The sequence below is a fragment of the Dermacentor albipictus genome, chromosome 1, assembly GCF_038994185.2.
Source record: "Dermacentor albipictus isolate Rhodes 1998 colony chromosome 1, USDA_Dalb.pri_finalv2, whole genome shotgun sequence".
Taxonomy (NCBI): Eukaryota; Metazoa; Arthropoda; class Arachnida; order Ixodida; family Ixodidae; genus Dermacentor; species Dermacentor albipictus.
Window position 1 is genome coordinate 139,361,990 of NC_091821.1, and position 20,457 is coordinate 139,382,446.

A 20,457-nucleotide genomic window follows, 5' to 3' on the forward strand; every position below is an offset into this window, starting at 1 on the left:
AATCCAAGCTTCGTCCTCGTACAGGAGCTTCATTCAGGATAAACAGGCGGGAACGCCTCTGGCGTGCGCCGGAGCCGTCGACGCTGAGTGCGCCACGGCGCAGGGATGCGGCAGTGAGTACACTGCCCCTATTTAGTACACTGTAGGCATGAGAACGCCGAGAATAGCGCTTGTCCTCCTGTTGTCAGGATTTGCAGAAATAAATCGAAAGTATGAATTAAAAGCCGTGCACGTCCGCGCCAACAGTGATGCAGTAAGCTTTTAGACATAATAAAACTAAGTGAAAAGGTACGGTCAACTTAAAAAAAAAAAAAAACTTCAATGATGTGGGCAACACATCTCTGGTTGTGATAGTGTTCCTGTATATGATGTGCTCCCTGCGGGAGCGCATCACAGGAACACAGCATATACAGGAACACTAGGTTGTGGCACTTCGCAGAGCCCCCCTCCGGAAATCTTCGGAGGGGCCTTCGCCCCCCCCCCTATAGTCGGCGCCTATGCTGCATACCCCCAAAATTCAAGCTGGCCCGCCCCTACTCTTAGCTCCCCCATGCATTTTCTATGGAGCCCTATGTATCCCCTATGAGTATTCTCTCTAATCATTTTCATATAGTTTTTTTCAATTGTTCCATATCGCCTATAGACCTACCAATCATCTACATTTACACTGTTTTTTAAATGTCTCAACTTCGGAAATTACGCATTTTTTGTACAGATACATGGCATTACACTTTTCGCGTGACGGTCAAATTTTCCTGTGATATTCACCAAAGAATGTAAAAAAGAGTGCACAATACTCTTCGAGGAAGAAAAACTGCGTCGACATGGTTCACAACGAAGGAGCGCACGACATCCGCGGTTACATAGCGCGGTGTGAAAGCTTGGGAATAAATACCTCGGAAACACTGTTATTTAGGAACCTCCTACTTAGATCACAACGGCGCGCGGACGGCGAAGTTTGCGCGACCGATCCGGTGCATCCATATCTTTCTCCGCTCCATCAACCTTGCCAGACGGCAGCGTAAGCCTTTTTTTCATTAAAACGAATACGGCAACCATAGGTGCAGCAACTCATGACGAAGAGTAGAAACAGTGCCAAGGAAGCGAGCTGTTCTTAACGACGGAAGCTAGTCCGAAAGCGCGCTTTCTCGGATGAAAAAAAACAATGGAAAAGCGCCCGCTGTGTCACTATATTGATTCAATGCTAACGCATTACCGTTGACAGTCATCGTGAGAAGAGTTCCGCCCCAAATATTTTACCCGTTTTTACTTCCAGTTGTTATGAAGCTTACAGTAGTTTTTATTCCTCATTTACAATTAAATGAGCAAAAAAAAGCTTTTTCTTATTGGCTTTCTTGTCAGTCTGCTTCAAATGATCATACCCCCACAAGAAAGACAATATTACATGTGCTTTAAATGTCTTGTTTATTGTTTCTACAACATGATTTCTATTGCAATGAAAAATGTAGATGGGCATGCTTTGAAAAGAGGGGAAAAAAATCTGACAAGCACTGCCTCCATAATACAAAGTAGTAGCAAGAAAGCAACACACTAGAAAACCATGTAAATCACACGAACACAAGCCATAACAAACGTTTGGCACAATTCTCCTCTGCAATAGTGCAAGCACCTTTGTAGTGGTTCATCTTTGGCTGACTGGCCAGCAGAGAATGTGGGGGAGAAAAACCAGGTATCCGCAATTTGTCAGCAATGTTTAATGGTTTTTGAAACATGTGTTAATGCAGCATCTAACACTGTTTGTGCAAGGCCTACACAACCTTTCCCACAAGTGCAAGGAGCGCTGTGAAGTACAGATGTTGCAAGCCAGCTCAATTTTCTGCACTACATACAGCACCGCCATGGTTCATTAACCACATTTGCATATTTATGCAGCACCCAAGCATAACAGACTAGATTCTATTGATAATGGTGTTCAACATGTCCAAATGCAAAAAATTCCTGTTGCATTTCTCAATGCATGGTCGCAAAGAAACATCTGGACTACCAGAGATGCCGTAGTAGGAGGCACTCAATCATAATTTTGATCACTATTCCAATTTTGATCAATATTAATTCTGACCACCTGGGGTTCTCTTACAGCGCACTTAAAAACTCTAAGCACACCTCCCCAAGCATACTTCCACATCCCCAACACCAGAATACAGTCGAGACTTCCCCAAAGCAAACTTGTAACTTTGTAGTCAGCAGCAGAATGCCTTAGCATACCAGAGCAGGCAGCCACTTTAGAAAAAAGAGAGAGAAGGAAAAAGTGCACGTGCAGCTACTTCCTAGCACTTGAGGGAAAGGACATTCATGCCCCACGCAGTGTGTACAACTTTGCATTATAACAGTGCCAGCACACACAGCAACTAAAACAGACACATTAAGTTTTTCATTATGCCTGCATTAATTCAAGGCAAATGACACTGCATGCTGCAATACTGACAGAAGGGCACTGTAGAGCACCTCAAGTAGCAAGTTCAGGAAGGCAATTGAATAGTATGGATTCAAAGTCCACACAGATGCAAGCCTAAGGACGGTGGCACAATATCGCACTTTATATTTTTGTCTTCAGTAAATAAGTGATGAGTATGTCCATGAAAATGCAACACACCTGTAGTCAAAAGCTACAGGCATAACACAGGACAGATTTGTTTCAACACCTTGGCACACTGCCAGGATATGACAAGCATTACCTATGCTTGTACACAAACACTGGAGGGCGCTATTAAATGCCAAGGCATTAACTTAGTTTGTGTACAAATTCAGTTTTTTGCCTATGCCACAGTCTGCAAACTTTTGTATGCAGGCATACTTAGCCAACGAGTATCAACACTGCTACGTCATTGAGCAGTACCGCTGCAAAGCTTTATCCAGGAGAAAATGTTTAGGCAAGCACAAGCCGACCCATTCGTGTCAAATAGAAGCTACCCGTGCAAACAGAAAAACCTGACAAAGTGTAGATGGGTGCTTTTCACTGGTGATCTCCTGAAGATGCCAATACCACTCCACCAATCATATTAACAGCTCATGGGCATTAATCATGCATGTGCATCTTGGTATACAGCAAGCAGAGAAGCTTGCTTTTTAGCTGGAGCAATAAAATTAGTCACAAGGCAGCCACATTATGCTTGCACCAGATGCACTAAACACTAAGAGTAAATGTCAAATCGTATACTCCAAACTACACAAGGAAGACAGATAAAATTCCTGTGACAACTCTCTTGTCAGCCCGCAGCATTAATGTTATTTTAATTCCATTCACATTGAACAAATGCAAGTTTGCCATTGTTTTTCCTTTGCAAGAACATTGGCTACATAGTTATGGGGGCTCTCCAATACAAATCTAGCCGTTTCCATTTAGGGGAGGGGGGGAGTTCACAGTGCCAATATCGCAGTTATTTTATTCTATCTGAGAAATGAAGACACTGGTGCCGACTGCACGACTGCATAATGGCTGTTTTCAGCAGTGCTTTTAAGTAATGTTAGCTAACGTCAACTAATGCATTGCTGGTTAAACCCAGAGCATTTCAATATTGTAGGTGCATGAAAACACTTCAACAAAGAAGAAACTGGTTATGCCACTATTCATGCTTTTTCCATGGTCTGTATGTTGCAGAGAACATAAGCTGCTTCCACAGGCAACGTTTTCTTTATTTTGTTAGTGGGCAGGTGGCCAAAAACGAACACTTGTAGTGCGCATCACAGGCACCGAACTGACATCAAGCACTCCATATTAGGGGGATCACCTACCTGGTAGAGGAAGAGTGCATGGACAAGCAGATGTGCGAGAACAGAACCTGAAATCGGCTCACATAAGCTGCATGCCTCAGTGCATGCCCAGAAGTACCTTTGGTGAGGCTGGTGAGTACCTTTGGTGAGTGAGGTGAGGCACCCACCTGTCCTTTGTAAGCATTCAGTTGGTGCTCATCCTGTCAAAGATCACCACTACAGCTCAATTCTATTGGCTTACTTCACATGGCTGTTGTTACCATGTGGTAACAGTACAGCAAATGTCTTTATGCAAAAAGTCTTATTTGGGCTACAATTAACGCCACCTAAAAAAGAGTTGGCAAGCCACTTCACTTTTATAAATGCTTTTGAAGGGTGCTCATTCTGTACAGCACCATTTCTGTACATACCCATGCAAACTTGACCAATTCACAAAAACACTCATCTTTCAAAAATCTGCTCCACCTTGTGTCTCCTGTCTTTGTACAAGAAATGTGAAGAAAGAAACTATAACATCAATGCGGTCAACGTACATAAAGTTGTTTTTGCTTATAACGCTTGATAATAAAGAAAATGACAGGGCAGACACTCATGCCACCGTTACACTACACAAGGCAGTCCTCACAAGCCGCACTTTCTTGACTAACACCTTAGGGTAACTGTCAGCAGCTTCAATGCCACGCTGCATGTTATCTTCCTTCATTGGCTTCCACACCAGCTAAACAAAAGCATAGTGCATGACACTATGCAGTAAGCATAGTGCATGACACTATGCAGTACAAGATGAAGCTATGCCATGACTATGTCTTCATGTCTCTACCGTGTGAAAGCACGTGTGGCAGAATTTGCCGAGTAGGCATGGCAGGAAACACAAAGGGGTCATGTTTCCATGCCGCTCCACGACAATGTTTAAACTAACAAATTCAATTATCTGTTGGATTCATGCACGACCACTACAGTCCACAAATTGTGCTTTTATAGGGGTGGAGACCAAGAAAGCAAGGAAAATTAGCACAATCATCCTGTACATAAACATTTTAGTGAATTAAGTAGATGATGGCAGTCCCAACAGGGCCTGTGACTACATTCCTGCATGGTGATCATTTTGAAATTTTTACACACACACAGACGCACACTCAAACGTGCAGAATGAAAAAGGCAAGAAATCAAAATTGGTGCATCTTCTACATATGAGTATGTTTTTACTTAATGATCCATCCATACAGTTACCTGACGTACTGACTTTGACAGAGAACAGTACCAGGAAATGAACACTACACATGAAAAAAAAAAAAAAAAGAAATTGAGCATTACAACTACACGCAAGAGGACATATGTCTACTAGAAGATTTTTTTACAAAGGCATGACAATGCAAGGCTGAAAGGACAAAAGCAGAAAAATAAAAACCTGGACATTCAAGTCTGCATACATTTCCACACGTGTATCACTTCATTAAAGGATGTAATTCTCGCAGCACACAACTGTTCATCTTCTGCTCATGCGTACATCTCTTCTAGGAAACAAAACTTGAGCAAAACACATACTGAATTGCAATGGCTGCAAGAGGTCAGCTGGTGATAAGCCCTGCCCTGTGGGGTATGGGGCCGTCGCACCTACTAAGTGCAGGCACAGAGTGACACCCTCCAGTGCCTAAAGACACGCAAGTCCGGCTAGTACGGGAAAATAATTTCCGAGCTGCAGCAGATGCAGGCGGCACTCTCACAGTCAGTGGCGGGGACTGGCCAGACTGGCAGGCGGCTGCCAGTCAGGTTTGAAGCTGCCGGGGCCGAAAGGGGTTGTCTGGTTGGGGCTGCCCAGCTGGGGGGGCATTGGCGGTGGTGCTGCCGGCACCTTGCTGCTGGAGCCGCTGGTAGAGCCCCGCGAGGGGACCACCCCCGGCGAGGAGCAGGAGGCTCTCGGCTGGCTGCTGCTGCTGCTGCTGCTGCTGGTGCTGCTGCTGCCCACTGGAACAAGGGGGGGCGGCGCATTTGTGTCGGCTCAAGTCCCGGGGCTCGAGGAACCGGCGGCCGCACTGGGAGCAGCCGAAGGGCCGCTCGCCCGCATGAGCTCGCAGGTGGCGCGCCAGCTTCTCTCGGCGGCCGTAGCTCTTGCCGCACACTAGGCAAACGTGGGGGCGCTCACCTGTGTGCACGCGCCGGTGCCGGGCCAGCTTGTCCTTGCGGTAGAAGCCCCGCCCACAGAAGTCGCACGGGAACGGCCGCTCACCCGTGTGGATCATGGCATGGCGCGTCAGGTGGTTCTTCTGTGAGAAGCTCTTTCCACACACCTCGCACCGGAACGGCTTGTCACCCGTGTGCGTCCGCATGTGATCCAGCAACTTGCACCGGTAGCTGAAGCCGCTGCCACAGATGTCACAGGCGCAGGCCTTCTCACCGTGAGCTGCCCGCACGTGAGCTCGAACTCGCTCCGCTGAAGCAAACAACTTTCCACACACTTCACAGGGAACTGCCCCAACGGCTCGCTCTGAGCGCGTGTGCTGGCCTAAGTGCTGCTGCAACTCAGAGGCTGCCTTGAAAGGCACCTTGCAAGATGGGCAGGGCCACAGTTTGTCCCCTTTGGGGCTCTCGGAAGCCACTGAAGCTTCCACTTTCTGGGCAGGTGCAGCCGCCGCCTTGTGTGGCTCAATGCCAGGGAAGGCAACAGGAGCCGACCCCAGGCTGCGGCCAAAGTCGCTTGCTGGCACCTGTGGAATCTTGAGCGTTGTCAGGGAGCTGCGTGGCTGTGACTTGACTGCTTTGAGACCCTGGTGAGCAGCCTCCTCAGAGTTCTGCACCACTGGTTGGGGCACGCTGCTGGCTGCTGGAGGAGCAGTGGCGTGAAAGTTGGCCAGGTGCTGTCGAGGGTCAAATCCTGCACAGCCCCCATCAACACCCAGTGGCAGAAGAAACCCTACGAACTTTTGTCACCAGCACTTCCCGTCTGTGGCCACATGCCAAGTGTGTCCTAGAGGTCTGATTTTACCAAATAGTCTTAACTGTACAAATCCTCTTGCTCTCCATACAATACTAGCGCTCTGATGACTATGTGTATTTCTTGTACCAACTAAATTAGAAGGTGCTTCCCTCCTGAGCAGGTTTATTCGAATATCTATTCCATTGTGTTTTCAGCATGCTGTTCACTCACTACCTTCACACTAATTTATCAAGCTATGGAAGCAAAGACAGCTACAGTATCTTCGGCACATACCTTATGGCACACCCACTTTTCCTTGGCGACACAACACTGACTTGGATATTTGCGAGAAGCTTATGCGTCCTTTATGCATACCATTCTTCCTTGAAGAAATGTATTTGCAAACCATCCATCAGAAACCCCTAAAAGGGTGGAGCTTTTTGCTCAAGAAATATGTTATAGGGTAAAGCAGGGAACTGGGCTAGTTGGTGATGATTCATTCTGAACTGTGCTGAGTGAGACTAATCACAGCAACTAACACGAACAGACACACCTCACAGGACGAGTCTGGTCGTCCTGTCTGATTTGTCAATTCATGTTAGTTGCCATGATTAGTCTCACTCAACGCAGTTTGGAATGAATGTTAAAGGGTCCCTGAAACAACTTTTTGTCACACAGAGTATCTCTCATGGCATGCTTTTTTGCAACAATTTTATGTCAGTGAACTATATTGAAGGGGCCCTGAAACATTTAACATAGTAAGAAAACATCGCCGATGTGTAAGAGAGGCGCCTGTGAACATGTGAGCCAAATATTACTGCACTGCATACAGCAAGGAATCTACAATATTGTGTCAAACACAGCGAAAATCACCTGCTATAGTCTCCACGTCATCATGCAGTGTCATCGCAAGCAGCAATGCCCACCAACAGCTATTGGCTGATATTGAGAACATTCGCAGTAATACCAATATTGCTAATTTTGAGTTAAATAAATGAAAAAAAAAATACGGGGGGCACTTTATAATACCAAGACCGATCAAGTTGTCCAGTGCTGTTTATTCCAAAAAAGGCAACGCCCCCAGCTCATGCACGAAGTCGGAGAACAGGGAAGATGATGATGGCTATGTACAAATGAAAACGACGAAGTATGTTAATAGTGCTTACAATATATATATATATATATATATATATATATATATATATAGATATATGTCTGCGATCTCAAAAAGACAGAAAAACCAGTTCATCTTTGCACTGACAGTCTACACATGACAACTGCATGTAGCTGCACCTGTTTCACGTGGCTTTCAACATAGCAGCGGCATGCTGGGTAGCATAGTCTAGCACGGCTACCACAGGGTGCCGCGACAAACCCTCTTGTCACCGAGACACTCAACATTTGGGTGGGGTTTTTCCCCCTTGGCTTCTCCCCTGTGTAGCTCCAAGCATGCTATTGGAGACAAAAGGAGAGAGAAGGCCTCTCATCAGTGCAATAACTACATTTACCTCTCTGCTTATATACTTGAAGAAAACGTTTTCCAGCAGGAGATTCATTAGGCAATGTCCTTTAGTAGTGAGGTCATTCTATTGGGTGAAGCGTTTCAAGGACACTTTAACACTTTCGTTACTCCTAGAAATGTGTTCATTTTCAGTGCTTTTATGTTTTAATATCTTATTTCAAGACATAGTAGTTGCAACGTATACTGAGATACATAAAATTATAGCCTGATCACTGGTGCTTTGAATGTATGCATAGCAGTAATAACTGCTCAGACAATTTCTGATAATTCTTAGGTGAAACTTTAAACAACTTTAAAACTTTAAAGAAGCACCTCAAGGAACGCGAATGAAAGTAATAATTTGCCATTCTTAGTATAAGTACTTAAGAGTAAAAAAAAAGTCTAGAATCTACAAGATATGCACCTGATACCTTGTTCCCAACTTGTGTAAGTCAGATGACGAAAATCTTCATTGACATATTTTAAAAAGAGTGTTGACATGGAATCAGACTTACTCCGATACCCCTAGTCTGGGACTCCGTTGGCAAAGGCTGCTGCCCGTGCTCTCTCATGAGCTCCTGGTGGCTCTCGAGGCGAGCTGCCTCCTACCCCTCAATTGCTGGCTGACTTATAGTATCTAGCGTCCGATTCTTTTGGCAGGCCTATACCATGTGGTAAAGGTTTGTTATTCGTTATTCTAAAGTGACGAATATTCAAATACCCCTACTTGTCATTCCAGTCTGTCATGCTGAAGGAGGTCCACATATGATATTAGCAGGTTTGTGTACATAGGGGTGTCGAAGGGGTAGTGGTGATCCTGGGGGAGAAATGCTCCGGGAGCAGTGTGTGCACACTCATTCCCCACTATACCCTGATGTCCTGGTAGCCATGCTTGACGATGCTTGATGTTAGCTTGTGCCTTCGACGTTTTGAGATCTTAGCTGCTAATTGCACGATTGTACCCTTGATGCAATTCCTTAATGCAGTTTGGGAGTTCGTTAGGATGAATTGTGAGGCGCAATGGCTTGCTCTTGCAAAAAAATTATTAAGATTTGTTAGTCTCAATACTAACCATAGTGAAGCCCATGCTATGTGGAACAGCAGTACGCACGCAAATGTTAAAACGGGTAAGTTCCTGTTCCACAGAGAGTATTTGTTTCTACTCATTGCAGCAGGCACCTAGTTTGTTTTTCACTGCATTGTTTAGGCTAGCAAAGAAACTGTCAGGTCAGGGAAGTGTGCAGACGCCGCCTCATACTTGATTAAAGGGACACTAAAGCCAAACAATAAATCAGTTAAGTCTAATGAAGCATTGTTTGAGAACTCCGCAGGCAGTCATTTCAAAAAAATAGTTTGATTATTAGATGAGAAAATGAAGGTCCAAGTATCAGTATTTGAAATTCGCGCCGAAACTCCAGCGCCGGTACGTCAGCGTGACGTCAGGGATTCCAAAGTATGTTTTCACATTTGGGCCGCGTTGGCTGAATAAAGGTTCCCGAAACTTGCCATGTTTAATATTTCGTTCCTTTAGAACACAATGTAGTCAATCTGTACCGCTATATATAATTAGTAGGCCCTAAAGGATGCCATCAAAATCCAAGACGGGAACTTAAGTAGGCGTCGCCACCCGTATTTCGTTCTTGCGCCTTTTCTGGCTTACCAAACGTCTTATCGTTGTAAGAGTGGTGTCCTTGGTGTTGTAGAATGGTAATTTACTGACGCAGAAGAAATCATTTTTCACTTCAGTGTCCCTTTAAGGTGTTCGATCAGCTGTTCTATACAATAGTCTAGTGCGCATTCTCAACTGGCACTAGAACTTCCACATGGTTTGTTCAGTTCCTGTACAGTGCTGTACAGTAATGTGGAGTGTTGCCCAATATAGTACATTAATGAATAAGGGCCCTTTCACAGGCAGTGTTCAAATTTAAAATATTAGACAGCTAGTCAAGCTTCGGTCAAAGGTTGGCCTGAAAAGACTGTGTGCTCTTGTGCGAGTGAAAACCACACACAACAGGGAGGATCGCTCATAATTATTTGTACATACTTTGTCAAAGCACTGATGGATAAAAGCAACCCAGGGTGAGAAAAATGAAGTTGCACTTGATATTAGCTGTACACAATTATCAAAATAACAGGAGGCACCCATGAGCACCTACTGTTGTTTGAGACATAGTTAAAACAGCCGATATGTCTGATCGGAAATTGAGACGCAAGAGACGCTTCTGCATCTTCGCTGCTGCTGCCATTTAATTAGTATGTTGCTAAATTGATAAAACCACAAATTTTGCATCGTTTCATTGAGGAAGCGCTAGGAATACTGGAGGCTAGTTTCAACGATACTTCTAGTAGAAGTTTTACTATTTCAGACACCCCAATTTGCTAAAAATTGTCAAATCTGTCAGCTAGTTAAAAGTTCAGTCATCATTACAAATGATGCGTAAAGTTTCTAGTAGAAAAATTTCACCGGAAATGTTTAATAACGGATAAAAAAACTGATCAATTTTATTTGATTTCTATAGGTGCGGTAACAAAAGTGCTAGAATTGGTTGGCTATGTACAACCACGGCTATGTCACACTTCCTTGGCGCAGTGACGCGAGTGTTGCCTGCTTTTAGTCGATTTTAGCTGATTAGACGTGCGTGTCCCCACGTCACCTTAAAGGTGTAGTAACACCATATTTTCAACTCTTCGTTTCTTGTTAAATGAAGATCCGAAACTTCTCAATCCCAGAAATAATACTTGCAAGCCTCAGAACACCCTAAATAATTTAGAAGAGCACTAGCAGGGGCGCAACACAGCAAAGCGTTTGATATATTGAATGGGGCGGTGAACGGGAGTGCAATACCATGCATAGTACAGCACTATAATTTTGCATGGCTTTTCCAAGGGAAAGTTACAACTTTATATATAGACAATAATTCTATATATACGAGTTTGACATATCCGAGATTGACTGTATTAGAAAAAGGTTTAATGGAGCAGCATTCCAATCAAATTGCTTGCCAGAGTGACATCACTCACCCATTCTATGTAGAACAAGCAAAGGCAACTGAAAATGTGTGGAGTAGTGCGACACTGCGACCTGCAGTGATGCTTATGTTTAAACCCTAATAATGAATTACACAGTGCACTCAAATTTAGCACTTAATCACAAGGGCTAACTCTGTGCATTTGTACAAAATCATTTTGGCGCATCTACGTCTGCCTCTCTCCTCTTGCACCATTTGATCTATTTACTTGCTGCCACTGTTCCCCTGATAGCCATGCAGTCCACAGAAAAAGTAAAAAAAAGAAGGAAAAAGAAAAGAAAAAAGAAAGTGGCATATGAGCTTCAAGTTGATTTGTTTGACGTAATAGTTCTGCAGAAACCTGCAAGCTGGTGAGAAGTAATTAAGGGAAAATGAGACATCCACCTAATCGTAGCAATTGCTACCAAGGAAACCCATACAGGTTCCTCGAAAGAAAAGCCTCGCAGTTGAAGGAAAATTCGTCCTGGTCTGAGACAAATTTTCCCGGACCAGGATAAATTCTTCTTCAACTGCGAGGCTTTTCTTTCAAGGAACCCATATGGGTTTCCTTTGTAGCAATTGCTACGATTGGGTGAACGTCTCGTTTTCCCTTAAGTTGATTTGTTCTTTTGAGAGCAATGAAAACAATATCCATCAGTGCATTAAATGTTTAACGGCTTCATTTAGCTTCACACTTCACAACATTTTCAAAAGCAAAAGCACCCACTCAGAACACAAAAAATAATCACAAATAACATGCGAAACATTTCTCCAAAAGCTATCTACAGGCCTGACAGTACGGACATATAAAAATAAATACAAGCTGCTTTCTGGGTTTCATGGGCACTACAACAGAAAGACAAAGGTATTTTCAATGCTACAAATGTGCACCAGCCTGCTCAGCCTATTTAGTGTGCCTGTAGCATGTGTAAAATAGGTGCTTTATACAGAACTGCCGGTAAGGACACATTAAATTATTGGCTGCACAAATTCAGGCTCCACAAGCTGGCCTCTATATGCATGTCTTCCTTACCTGCAGTCCTGAAACTATAACGTAACTGTTGGAAGCTTGCAGGTTAGTTTTATATTCAGTGCTTTTAACCCATGTTGTTCTACATCACACGGGTTTTGCACTGCTACCAAACAAGCAAGGAAAAAGTGCACACATTGTTTACTTTTTTGTTTTAAGTCCACATCAAGTCAAGCGTGAAACTTCTAAAACCCTCGAAAGCCAACATTAATCCGCTCTTCTCATATTTTCTTTCACACATACAGATAAATTAAAATTGTTCAGCTATAACCAAGACTAGAAATGGCAATTAATGTAACATTCGGCTGCAATCCAAACCTGGATACATTTTCTTGCATGATTTGCGGCAGATCACAGGCACTGTCTTCTTTGTCATAAGGAATACTCTGAAAATTACCTAATCACTCTGAAAAATGAACTTACCCGCATTTGCTTTCTAAGCATAGTAATGGTTCCTGCAGTTATTAGATACATGAAAGAGTTTCCTGCTCTGGTGCCTAAAACCCAATATGCACAGAGCAGTCCACTGTTAAAGGGAACACAGTTGAGTGCAGAGCATGTCCGGATTTTTCTCTTTCCAAGAGTACAGCTGCCTAGATTTGCAGCAGATAACTGCCGTTGGTAGCTCTGACTCATTTCAACACACCTGTGCAATGCACTGACATTGCTTCCACAGCCACTTGTAGCTAAGGTGCCAGCAAAGTGAGAGGTACACATTTGAGTGTTCCCTTTAACAGTGGACTGCACTGTAGCATGTTCACAACTCAAGACAACATACATGTCAATGGCCTTTTACTTTTCCGTCCTCTTGTTTTAGTGACACCTCATCCAAGTAGTGGCACATGAATGACTTTCACTGCACATCTTGCAGATATGTGTCATTAAAGAGTTTTAGTGTTCGTTACATATTATATGAAAACCTTAGCTAAAATCCCAATACACCTTCGTAGGACTTTATTTTTTGTATTTGAGTTTTCTTAAATATTGATCAGTCTCATGAAAGTTGATATACACATAAAAATCTATTGCAACAGAATGGTGGCCCCACCTGCCTAGACTACAGAGAACAGAATAATTATCAATTCCAATCCAGTGGAATTGATAATTTTTCATTGGCATTGCTGCAGACAACACCTACTTCAGAATTATTGTGGACAGAAATACTGAAAGTCATACTGAAAACATGATATTAAACTAAACTTCATACAAAATAGTACCTCTGTGTAAAATTTGAACAGAGATCATCAGCCAGCAGTTTAGCAATAAGTCATGTCTACCTGGCACTCCTATTTGTACATAAACAAGGTAACAGTGCTTGCTGGTAGAACTGAAATACATATTAGGCCCCACCATTAATGTCTTAAGGCTACTACTAATAAAAGGTTTTTGTCTTGTAAGTCATAGCAGAATAAGGCCATGCATATTTGTGTTAGAATTTTTGCTGCAATTGGAATAAATGTCAATGAGTTCTGATTGGGCTCAATACGTTAATTGGTCCCAATTTGAAGTCACTGAATGTCTATGCCATGAAGCAACAACAAAGTAGCATAATTACAATTTGAGCCCTCAAATCAATGGATCAGTGGAGAGCAGCTTTTAGATTTTTTCTAAACTTCCCAAGTTCGAAATTTTGCCATAAAACTACCTATTTGTCTTGAACCATGGCACTGCTTGGTGACCCAATTTTTTTTATTGCACATAGTGTAATGGTGGGCAAGTCAGTGAAGTAAACTCGTGTGTGTCTGTACATATTAGTATACAAGCTTGCCAAACAGAGTGTTAAACTCTTTGGGCTAATTTGGGCGAATGGGTCCAAGGGTGCTTCCCAATTATTATTTTTTACTGGGATATTAGTTTTCCTTATCAGAGTTTATTAGACTAATAAAGTATTTAGGTTGTTGGTAGCATTACAGACTATTAGGTTTTATACTCGAATTTCCTCTGGGGCTTGTAAGTGGTCATAATGGTAACTGCTATAACACTGATCACAAGGATGCTGCATGGCTTGCACTGCAACGGTAATCCAGTGCAGCAACTGCTGGCACATCTGTGAGGTCAGTGCAGCCCAGAAATTGATGCACAAGTACCACCATGGCCACATTTGAGGTCGCATTCCTTGTGCCTGCTTCCGTGAACATTATATAGCGACAGTATGTACTGTACCACTCTATGGAGAACAAAAATGGATTAATACACTTCGAGAAAACTATACAGTGGTAAACTAATCTCACATCTACCATGCTTGTTACTTTGCAAAAGACACATGGGAAGTGGTTCATCCCAAACATAGCAAAATCTTCCACGAAAGAATTTAAAAAAAAAAGTGCATTTCAGAATCATGCTTACAATCTCACGATCAGGCCATTAACAAGCTTATTCTCCAATATTCAACTAACAGGTATACAGCCACACAATGCGACAAAAAAAAAAGAAGAAGCACGGTGGCTGTCAACAATTACCTTAACAATTTTAAATGATGATGTGCTAAGCACACTAAAGAAACAAATAAGCTAAGCACACTGCTGCGAGAGAGTACGTTGAGATTTTAGTCGTGTGAAAATCTTGCCATCGCTAATATTCGCCAATAAAAATACGCTAGCAATGTGCAAAAAAAGTACATCTCGCTGCAAACAATTGGTACTCAAACAGCCCCCGAACTTTACTTTCCCCCTGAGCAACAATCATACTTCGCGAATTTCGTACACGATCAGACAAACATGTGACAACATTCCCGCAAAAACAAAGAAACTGGCTGCACTTTCCCGTCATACTTAAAAGAATGCTACCAACTTCTACTCAGGCAAAAAGAAACAACACTATCTTCACTATGACCTTTCTCCAGTCTTTCGACTTAAGCATTCGTAGAACAATTATTTGATCGCACTCACCGTAACAGCTGCTCGCTTCGGCAATCAGCAATTTGCCGTATGTTTCTGCAATAGAAGCGCCCCGTATCTCCATCATGATTCACGTAGCGCAATTATGCGGGATGTTCGCGATAGCCAATTCGTCAACCGAATTTCATCAAAGCCGCTCTGAGGTGTGCTCCTCGCAAGGCCGTGCTACCAGTGTGGTTACAAAACAAAGCCCAGAACAAAAGATCCCAGCAGCTATCTGCTTCACTGTTCAGCATCACATAGGGCAGCACATCGTTGATCAGACATGTACGGTCTTTATGATGTCCTGCCTGCCTTCCAGTACTACAGATCACAAAGGCGGCACAGAGCAACAGAGCGCGCGGAAGCCGGACCGGTGGCCCACGCTACGCTAGCATCGGCTTGAGCGATTATGACGCTCTGCTTTGTTTTGCTTCGTGCAACAGAACTACTTTCTCACTTATCCAGGATCTCGATACTCGCGCGCCTAATTTCATCCAACAATTTCACCGGCAACGGCAGGCAACGGCACGAACTGCGCGGCTCGAACGGAGGGGGGGACAGCAACCGATTCGGGCAGACAAAGGAGCCATGGACGGGGGGGGAGCCCCCAAAAGCCGTTCCGCGCGTACCCCTCCGGCGTACCACTCACTCACCTGGGAAGGCAGCTGGAAACACAAAAGTCGGTGTGCAGACAACTTGTTCGGGCGTCGAGGCCATTTCGTCAACTGCATACTGTATTTGCTACGGCTTGTGACATTCCCTACGATCGCTGGCAAAAATAAAGACGCTCAACAAAGTGCCCGATAACTGCTTTCGGCCACCCGCAACTTCGATAGCAGCGCCGCTACGCCACCAGTGGCCATGCCAGAAGTGCTTCTTTTGGATAGCTTCCTGGATCATAGCTGGATCAAAAAACATGTTCATGGCTGCGCTCGCGCGCGCGCGCAAGTGTGCGCGAAGGCAGTGAACTTTTTTTTTTTCTGCTAAGTTCACATCTAAAAAATTGCCTCCCGGTAACAGTGTGAATATGCGTGAAACATCACAGAATTGAAAGGGCCTTGTGTAAATAGCGTTTACCACGTAGTTACCTACATTAGTATTATTTTTTTTACGCCCACAGCAAGCAAACATAAAGCAACACACTCTTAAAACAATTTACACCTTTTGGGGCTTATCTTGCCCCACAACGATAATCGTCATCCGTCTTGCCCGTGTTTCCTTTCCTTAACGCGGCGAGCCCGGTACTTTCCAGTAACGAACGGCATGCGCGTTATCAGCATGACATAGCATTCCCGACAGGAAAGTGGCGGGCGCGGCGTTTTCAAGAAAGGAAACGGAAGCAAGGCAGATGACTATAATCGTTCACTCTTAGAAAAATTTACACCCATTGGGGCGTATCTTGTCCCACAACAATAATCGTCATCCGTGCTGCCCGCGTTTCCTATCTTTAACGCGGCAAGCCCGGTACTTTCCAGTCACGAACGGCATGCGCGTTATCAGTGTGACGCAGCATTCTCGACAGGAAAGTAGCGAGCGCCGAGTTTTCAGGAAAGGAAACGCAAGCAAGGCAGATGACGATTATTGTTGTGGGACAAATATACACCCCAAAGGGTGCAACCGTTTTAAGAGCGCACTCTAAAAAAAGTTTGCACCCTTTGGAGTGTATCTCTGCCACACAACGATAATCGTCATCTGCCTTGATGCGTTTCCTTTCTTGAAAACGCCGCGCCCGCTACTTTCTTGTCGGGAATGCTATATTTCATGCTGATAACGCGCATGCCGTTCGTTACTGGAAAGTACCGGGCTCGCAGCGTTAAAGAAAGGAAACGCATCAAGGCAGATGACGATTATCGTTGTGCGGCAGATATACACCCCAAAGGGTGCAAACCTTTAAAGTGAACACTCTTAAAACGGTTGCGCCCTTTGGGGTGTATATTTGTCCCACAACAATAATCGTCATCTGCCTTGCTTGCGTTTCCTTTCCTGAAAACTCGGCGCTCGCTACATTCCTGTCGAGAATGCTGCGTCACACTGAAAACGCGCATGCCGTTCGTGACTGGAAAGTACCGAGCTCGCAGCGTTAAAGAAAGGAAACGCGGGCAGCACCGATGACGAGTATCGTTGTGGAACAAGATACGCCCCAAAGGGTGTAAATATTTCTAAGGGTGTTAAGAATTTACACCCTTTGGGGCTTATCTTGTTCCACAACGATAATCGTCATCTGTCTTGCCCGCGTTTCCTTTCTTCAACGCTGCGAGCCCGGTACTTCCCAGTCACGAACGGCATGCGCGTTATCAGTGTGACGCAGCATTCTCGACAGGGAAGCAGCGAGCGCCGAGTTTTCGAGAAAGGAAATGCAAGCATGCAAGGCAGATGATGATTATTGTTGTGGGACAAATATATACCCCAAAGGGTGCAACCGTTTGAAGAGTGTATATATAGCGCTCCTGCGGAATGCACATCAATTAGCAGCGTATCACATATGTTGCTCAGTGCATGGTTAATGGATAATCAAAAAATGCGCGGCACCACAAGATTACGGTTAAGCCTAACAAAGCTGAAAACTTTAGTTGTATGCTTGCAATGCAACTGCACCTTGAAGATTTTAGAAGCCAATCAATATATCGAGGGAAAAGCCTAAAGTAGCACAGCAATACTTTGTAGGTCTGTGTTTCAAGACAATTATTATTATTATTATTTCTGTCATATAAATAAGTTTCAAGCCTCATATATTCAGAGGTACACCTTTACACTATATGAAGCAAAATTACACCCTTTTGCCACCCAACGATAATCGTCATTCGTCTTGTCCGCATTTACTTTATTTAGCGCGGCGAGCCCGGTACTTCCCAGTAACGAACGGCATGCGCGTTATCAGCATGACATAGCATTCCCGACAGGAAACTAGCGGGCGCGGCGTTTTCAAGAAACGCAAGCAAGGCAGATGACGATTATCGTTGAGTGGCAGACATACACCCTAAAGAGTGTAACTATTTATAAGAAAAGTTTACACCCTTTGGAGTGTATATTTGCCACACAACAATAATCGTCATCTGCCTTGCCCGCATTCCATCTCTTGAAAACGCTGCGCTCGATCGTTACTTCCCTGTCGGGAATGCTATGCCATGCTGATAACGTGCAAGCCGTTCATGACTGCTAAGTACTGGGCTCGCAGCGTTGAAGAAAGAAAATGCGGGCAAGACAGACGGCAATTATTGTTGTGGGACAAGATACGCCCAAAAAGGTGTAAACGTTTTTATACACTCTTAAAACGGTTGCACCCTTTGGGGTGTATATTTGTCCCGCAACAATAATCGTCATCTGGCTTGCTTGCGTTTCCTTTCCTGAAAACTCGGCGCTCGCTACTTTCCTGTCGAGAATGATGCGTCACGCTGATAACGCGCATGCCGTTCGTGACTGGGAAGTACCGGGCTCGCAGCGTTAAAGGAAGGAAACGCGGGCAAGACAGATGATTATTGTTGTGGGACAAGATAAACCCCAAAGGGTGTAAATTTTTCTAAGAGTGTACACTCTAAAACAGTTGTACCCTTTGGGGTGTATATTTGCCACACAACGATAATCGTCATCTGTCTTGTCCGCATTCACCTTCTTTAGCGCGGCGAGCCCGGTACTTCCCAGTAACGAGCGGCATGCGCGTTATCAGCATGACATAGCATTCCCGACAGGAAAGTATCGGGCACGGCGTTTTCAAGAAAGGAAGCGCAAGCGAGTGTGATGACGATTATCATTGTGGCAAATATACACTCCAAAGGGTGCAAACTTTTCTTAGAGTGCACACGCTACACTCTTAAAACGGTTGCACCCTTTGCGGTGTATATTTGCCCCACAACGATAATCGTCATCTGCCTTGCTTGCGTTTCCTTTCTCGAAAACTAGGCGTTCGCTACTTTCCTGTCGAGAATGCTGCGTCACACTGATAACGCGCACGCCGTTCGTGACTGGGAAGTACCGGGCTTCCAGCGTTAAAGTAAGGAAACGCGGGCAAGACAGATGACGATTATTGTTGTGGGACAAGATAAGCCCCAAAGGGTGTAAATTTTTCTAAGAGTGTAAAGGCGTTTACACCCTTTGGGGTGTCTTTCAATACCCACTTACACTCTTAGAAAATTTACACCCTTTGGGGCATACCTTGTTCCACAACAATAACACTCTTAGAAAAATTCACACCCTTTGGGGCGTATCTTGTCCCACAACAATAATCGTCATCTGTCTTGCTCACGTTTCCTTTCTTTAACGCGGCGAGCCCGGTATTTCCCAGTCACGAGCGGCATGCGCGTTATCAGTGTGACGCAGCATTCTCGACAGGAAAGTAGCGAGCGCCGAGTTTTCAGGAAAGGAAACGCAAGCAAGGGAGATGACGATTATTGTTGTGGGACAAATATACACCCCAAAGGGTGCAACCGTTTTAAGAGTGAATCGTCATCCGTGTTGCCCTCGTTTCCTTTCTTTAACGTTGCGAGCCCGGTACTTCCCAGTCACGAACGGCATGCGCATTATCAGTGTGACGCAGCATTCTCGACAGGAAAGTAGCGAGCGCCGAGTTTTCAGGAAAGGAAACACAAGCAAGGCAGATGACGATTATTGTTGTGGGACAAATGTACACACCAAAGGGTGCAACCGTTTTAAGAGTGTAGAAAAGTACACCCTTTGGGGCTTATCTTGTCCCACAATAATCGTCATCTGTCTTGCCCGCGTTTCCTTTCTTTAACGTGGGGAGCCCGGTACTTCCCAGTCACGAACGGCAAGCGCTTATCAGCGTGATGCACTATTCTCGACAGGAAAGTAGCGAGCGCCGAGTTTTCAAGAAAGGAAACGCAAGCAAGGCACATGACGATTATTGTTGTGGGACAAATATACACCCCAAATGAAGTACGCGTTTTGAGAGTGTATCTTTCACATAATCCGAAAGAAAGAAATCGAGCGGAGAGAGGTCAGGTGACCTACAGCCAGCCAATTACAGGCCCGCGTATTCCAATTTATTGTGCATGAAATGGCGCATCGAGCCAGTTTCGTGCTCAGCTGCTGCTGTGTGCTGACGCCCCATCTTGCTGACACCACAGAAGTGGAAGATGTGACAGCAGGACTTCGCTGGGAAACTCATCCATCACTCCTTCAAGGATTTTATTCACATAACGCTGTCTAGTCAATGTGTTATCAAACAAGATGGGACTGATTATAGTTCCGGCATAAATTCCAAACCACACACTGAGCGACCAATGGTACTGGTGCCGATTGCGCTTAACCCAGTGTAGATTGGAGTCCATACAATAAAGTGTGCACTATGCAAATTTATCTAGGTGTTTCTGCAAAAATTGACTTCATCTGTGCGCATGATGCTGCTCAAAAAGTCCGGTGACTCATCGGCTTTTGTG

The 20,457-nt window shown here is 44.4% G+C and overlaps 1 protein-coding gene across 3 annotated transcripts; it reads right to left on the reverse strand.

Annotated features, from left to right (window-relative positions):
• Positions 1–1,406: 1,406 nt before the first annotated feature.
• Positions 1,407–15,982, reverse strand: LOC139050265 (zinc finger protein 771-like). 3 transcript variants are annotated; one of them, XM_070526474.1, is made up of 4 exons: positions 15,718–15,978; positions 15,074–15,118; positions 5,876–6,604; positions 1,407–5,697 (listed from the first exon to the last, which is right to left on the reverse strand). In XM_070526474.1, exons 1-4 carry the CDS (start codon positions 15,779–15,781, stop codon positions 5,459–5,461), a joined length of 1,077 nt encoding a protein of 358 aa, XP_070382575.1. In that variant the 5' UTR covers positions 15,782–15,978; the 3' UTR covers positions 1,407–5,458. The 3 variants fall into 3 exon arrangements, with proteins under 3 accessions (XP_070382575.1, XP_070382571.1, XP_070382574.1); XM_070526470.1 differs by having other exon boundaries at positions 1,407–6,604; positions 15,718–15,981; XM_070526473.1 differs by lacking the exon at positions 15,074–15,118 and having other exon boundaries at positions 1,407–6,604; positions 15,718–15,982.
• Positions 15,983–20,457: the final 4,475 nt, after the last annotated feature.

What these genes read in the sequence shown, in the direction of transcription:
- LOC139050265 (XM_070526470.1), bottom strand. Translation starts at nt 15,781, where the DNA reads ATGGCCTCGACGCCCGAACAAGTTGTCTGCACACCGACTTTTGTGTTT. An exon ending in GTTTCCAGCTGCCTTCCCAG is followed by an intron (nt 15,119 to 15,717) that starts GTGAGTGAGTGG and finishes CTTCTATTGCAG; the next exon opens with AAACATACGGCAAATTGCTG. An exon ending in CGAAGCGAGCAGCTGTTACG is followed by an intron (nt 6,605 to 15,073) that starts GTGAGTGCGATC and finishes GGGGCTGTGCAG; the next exon opens with GATTTGACCCTCGACAGCAC.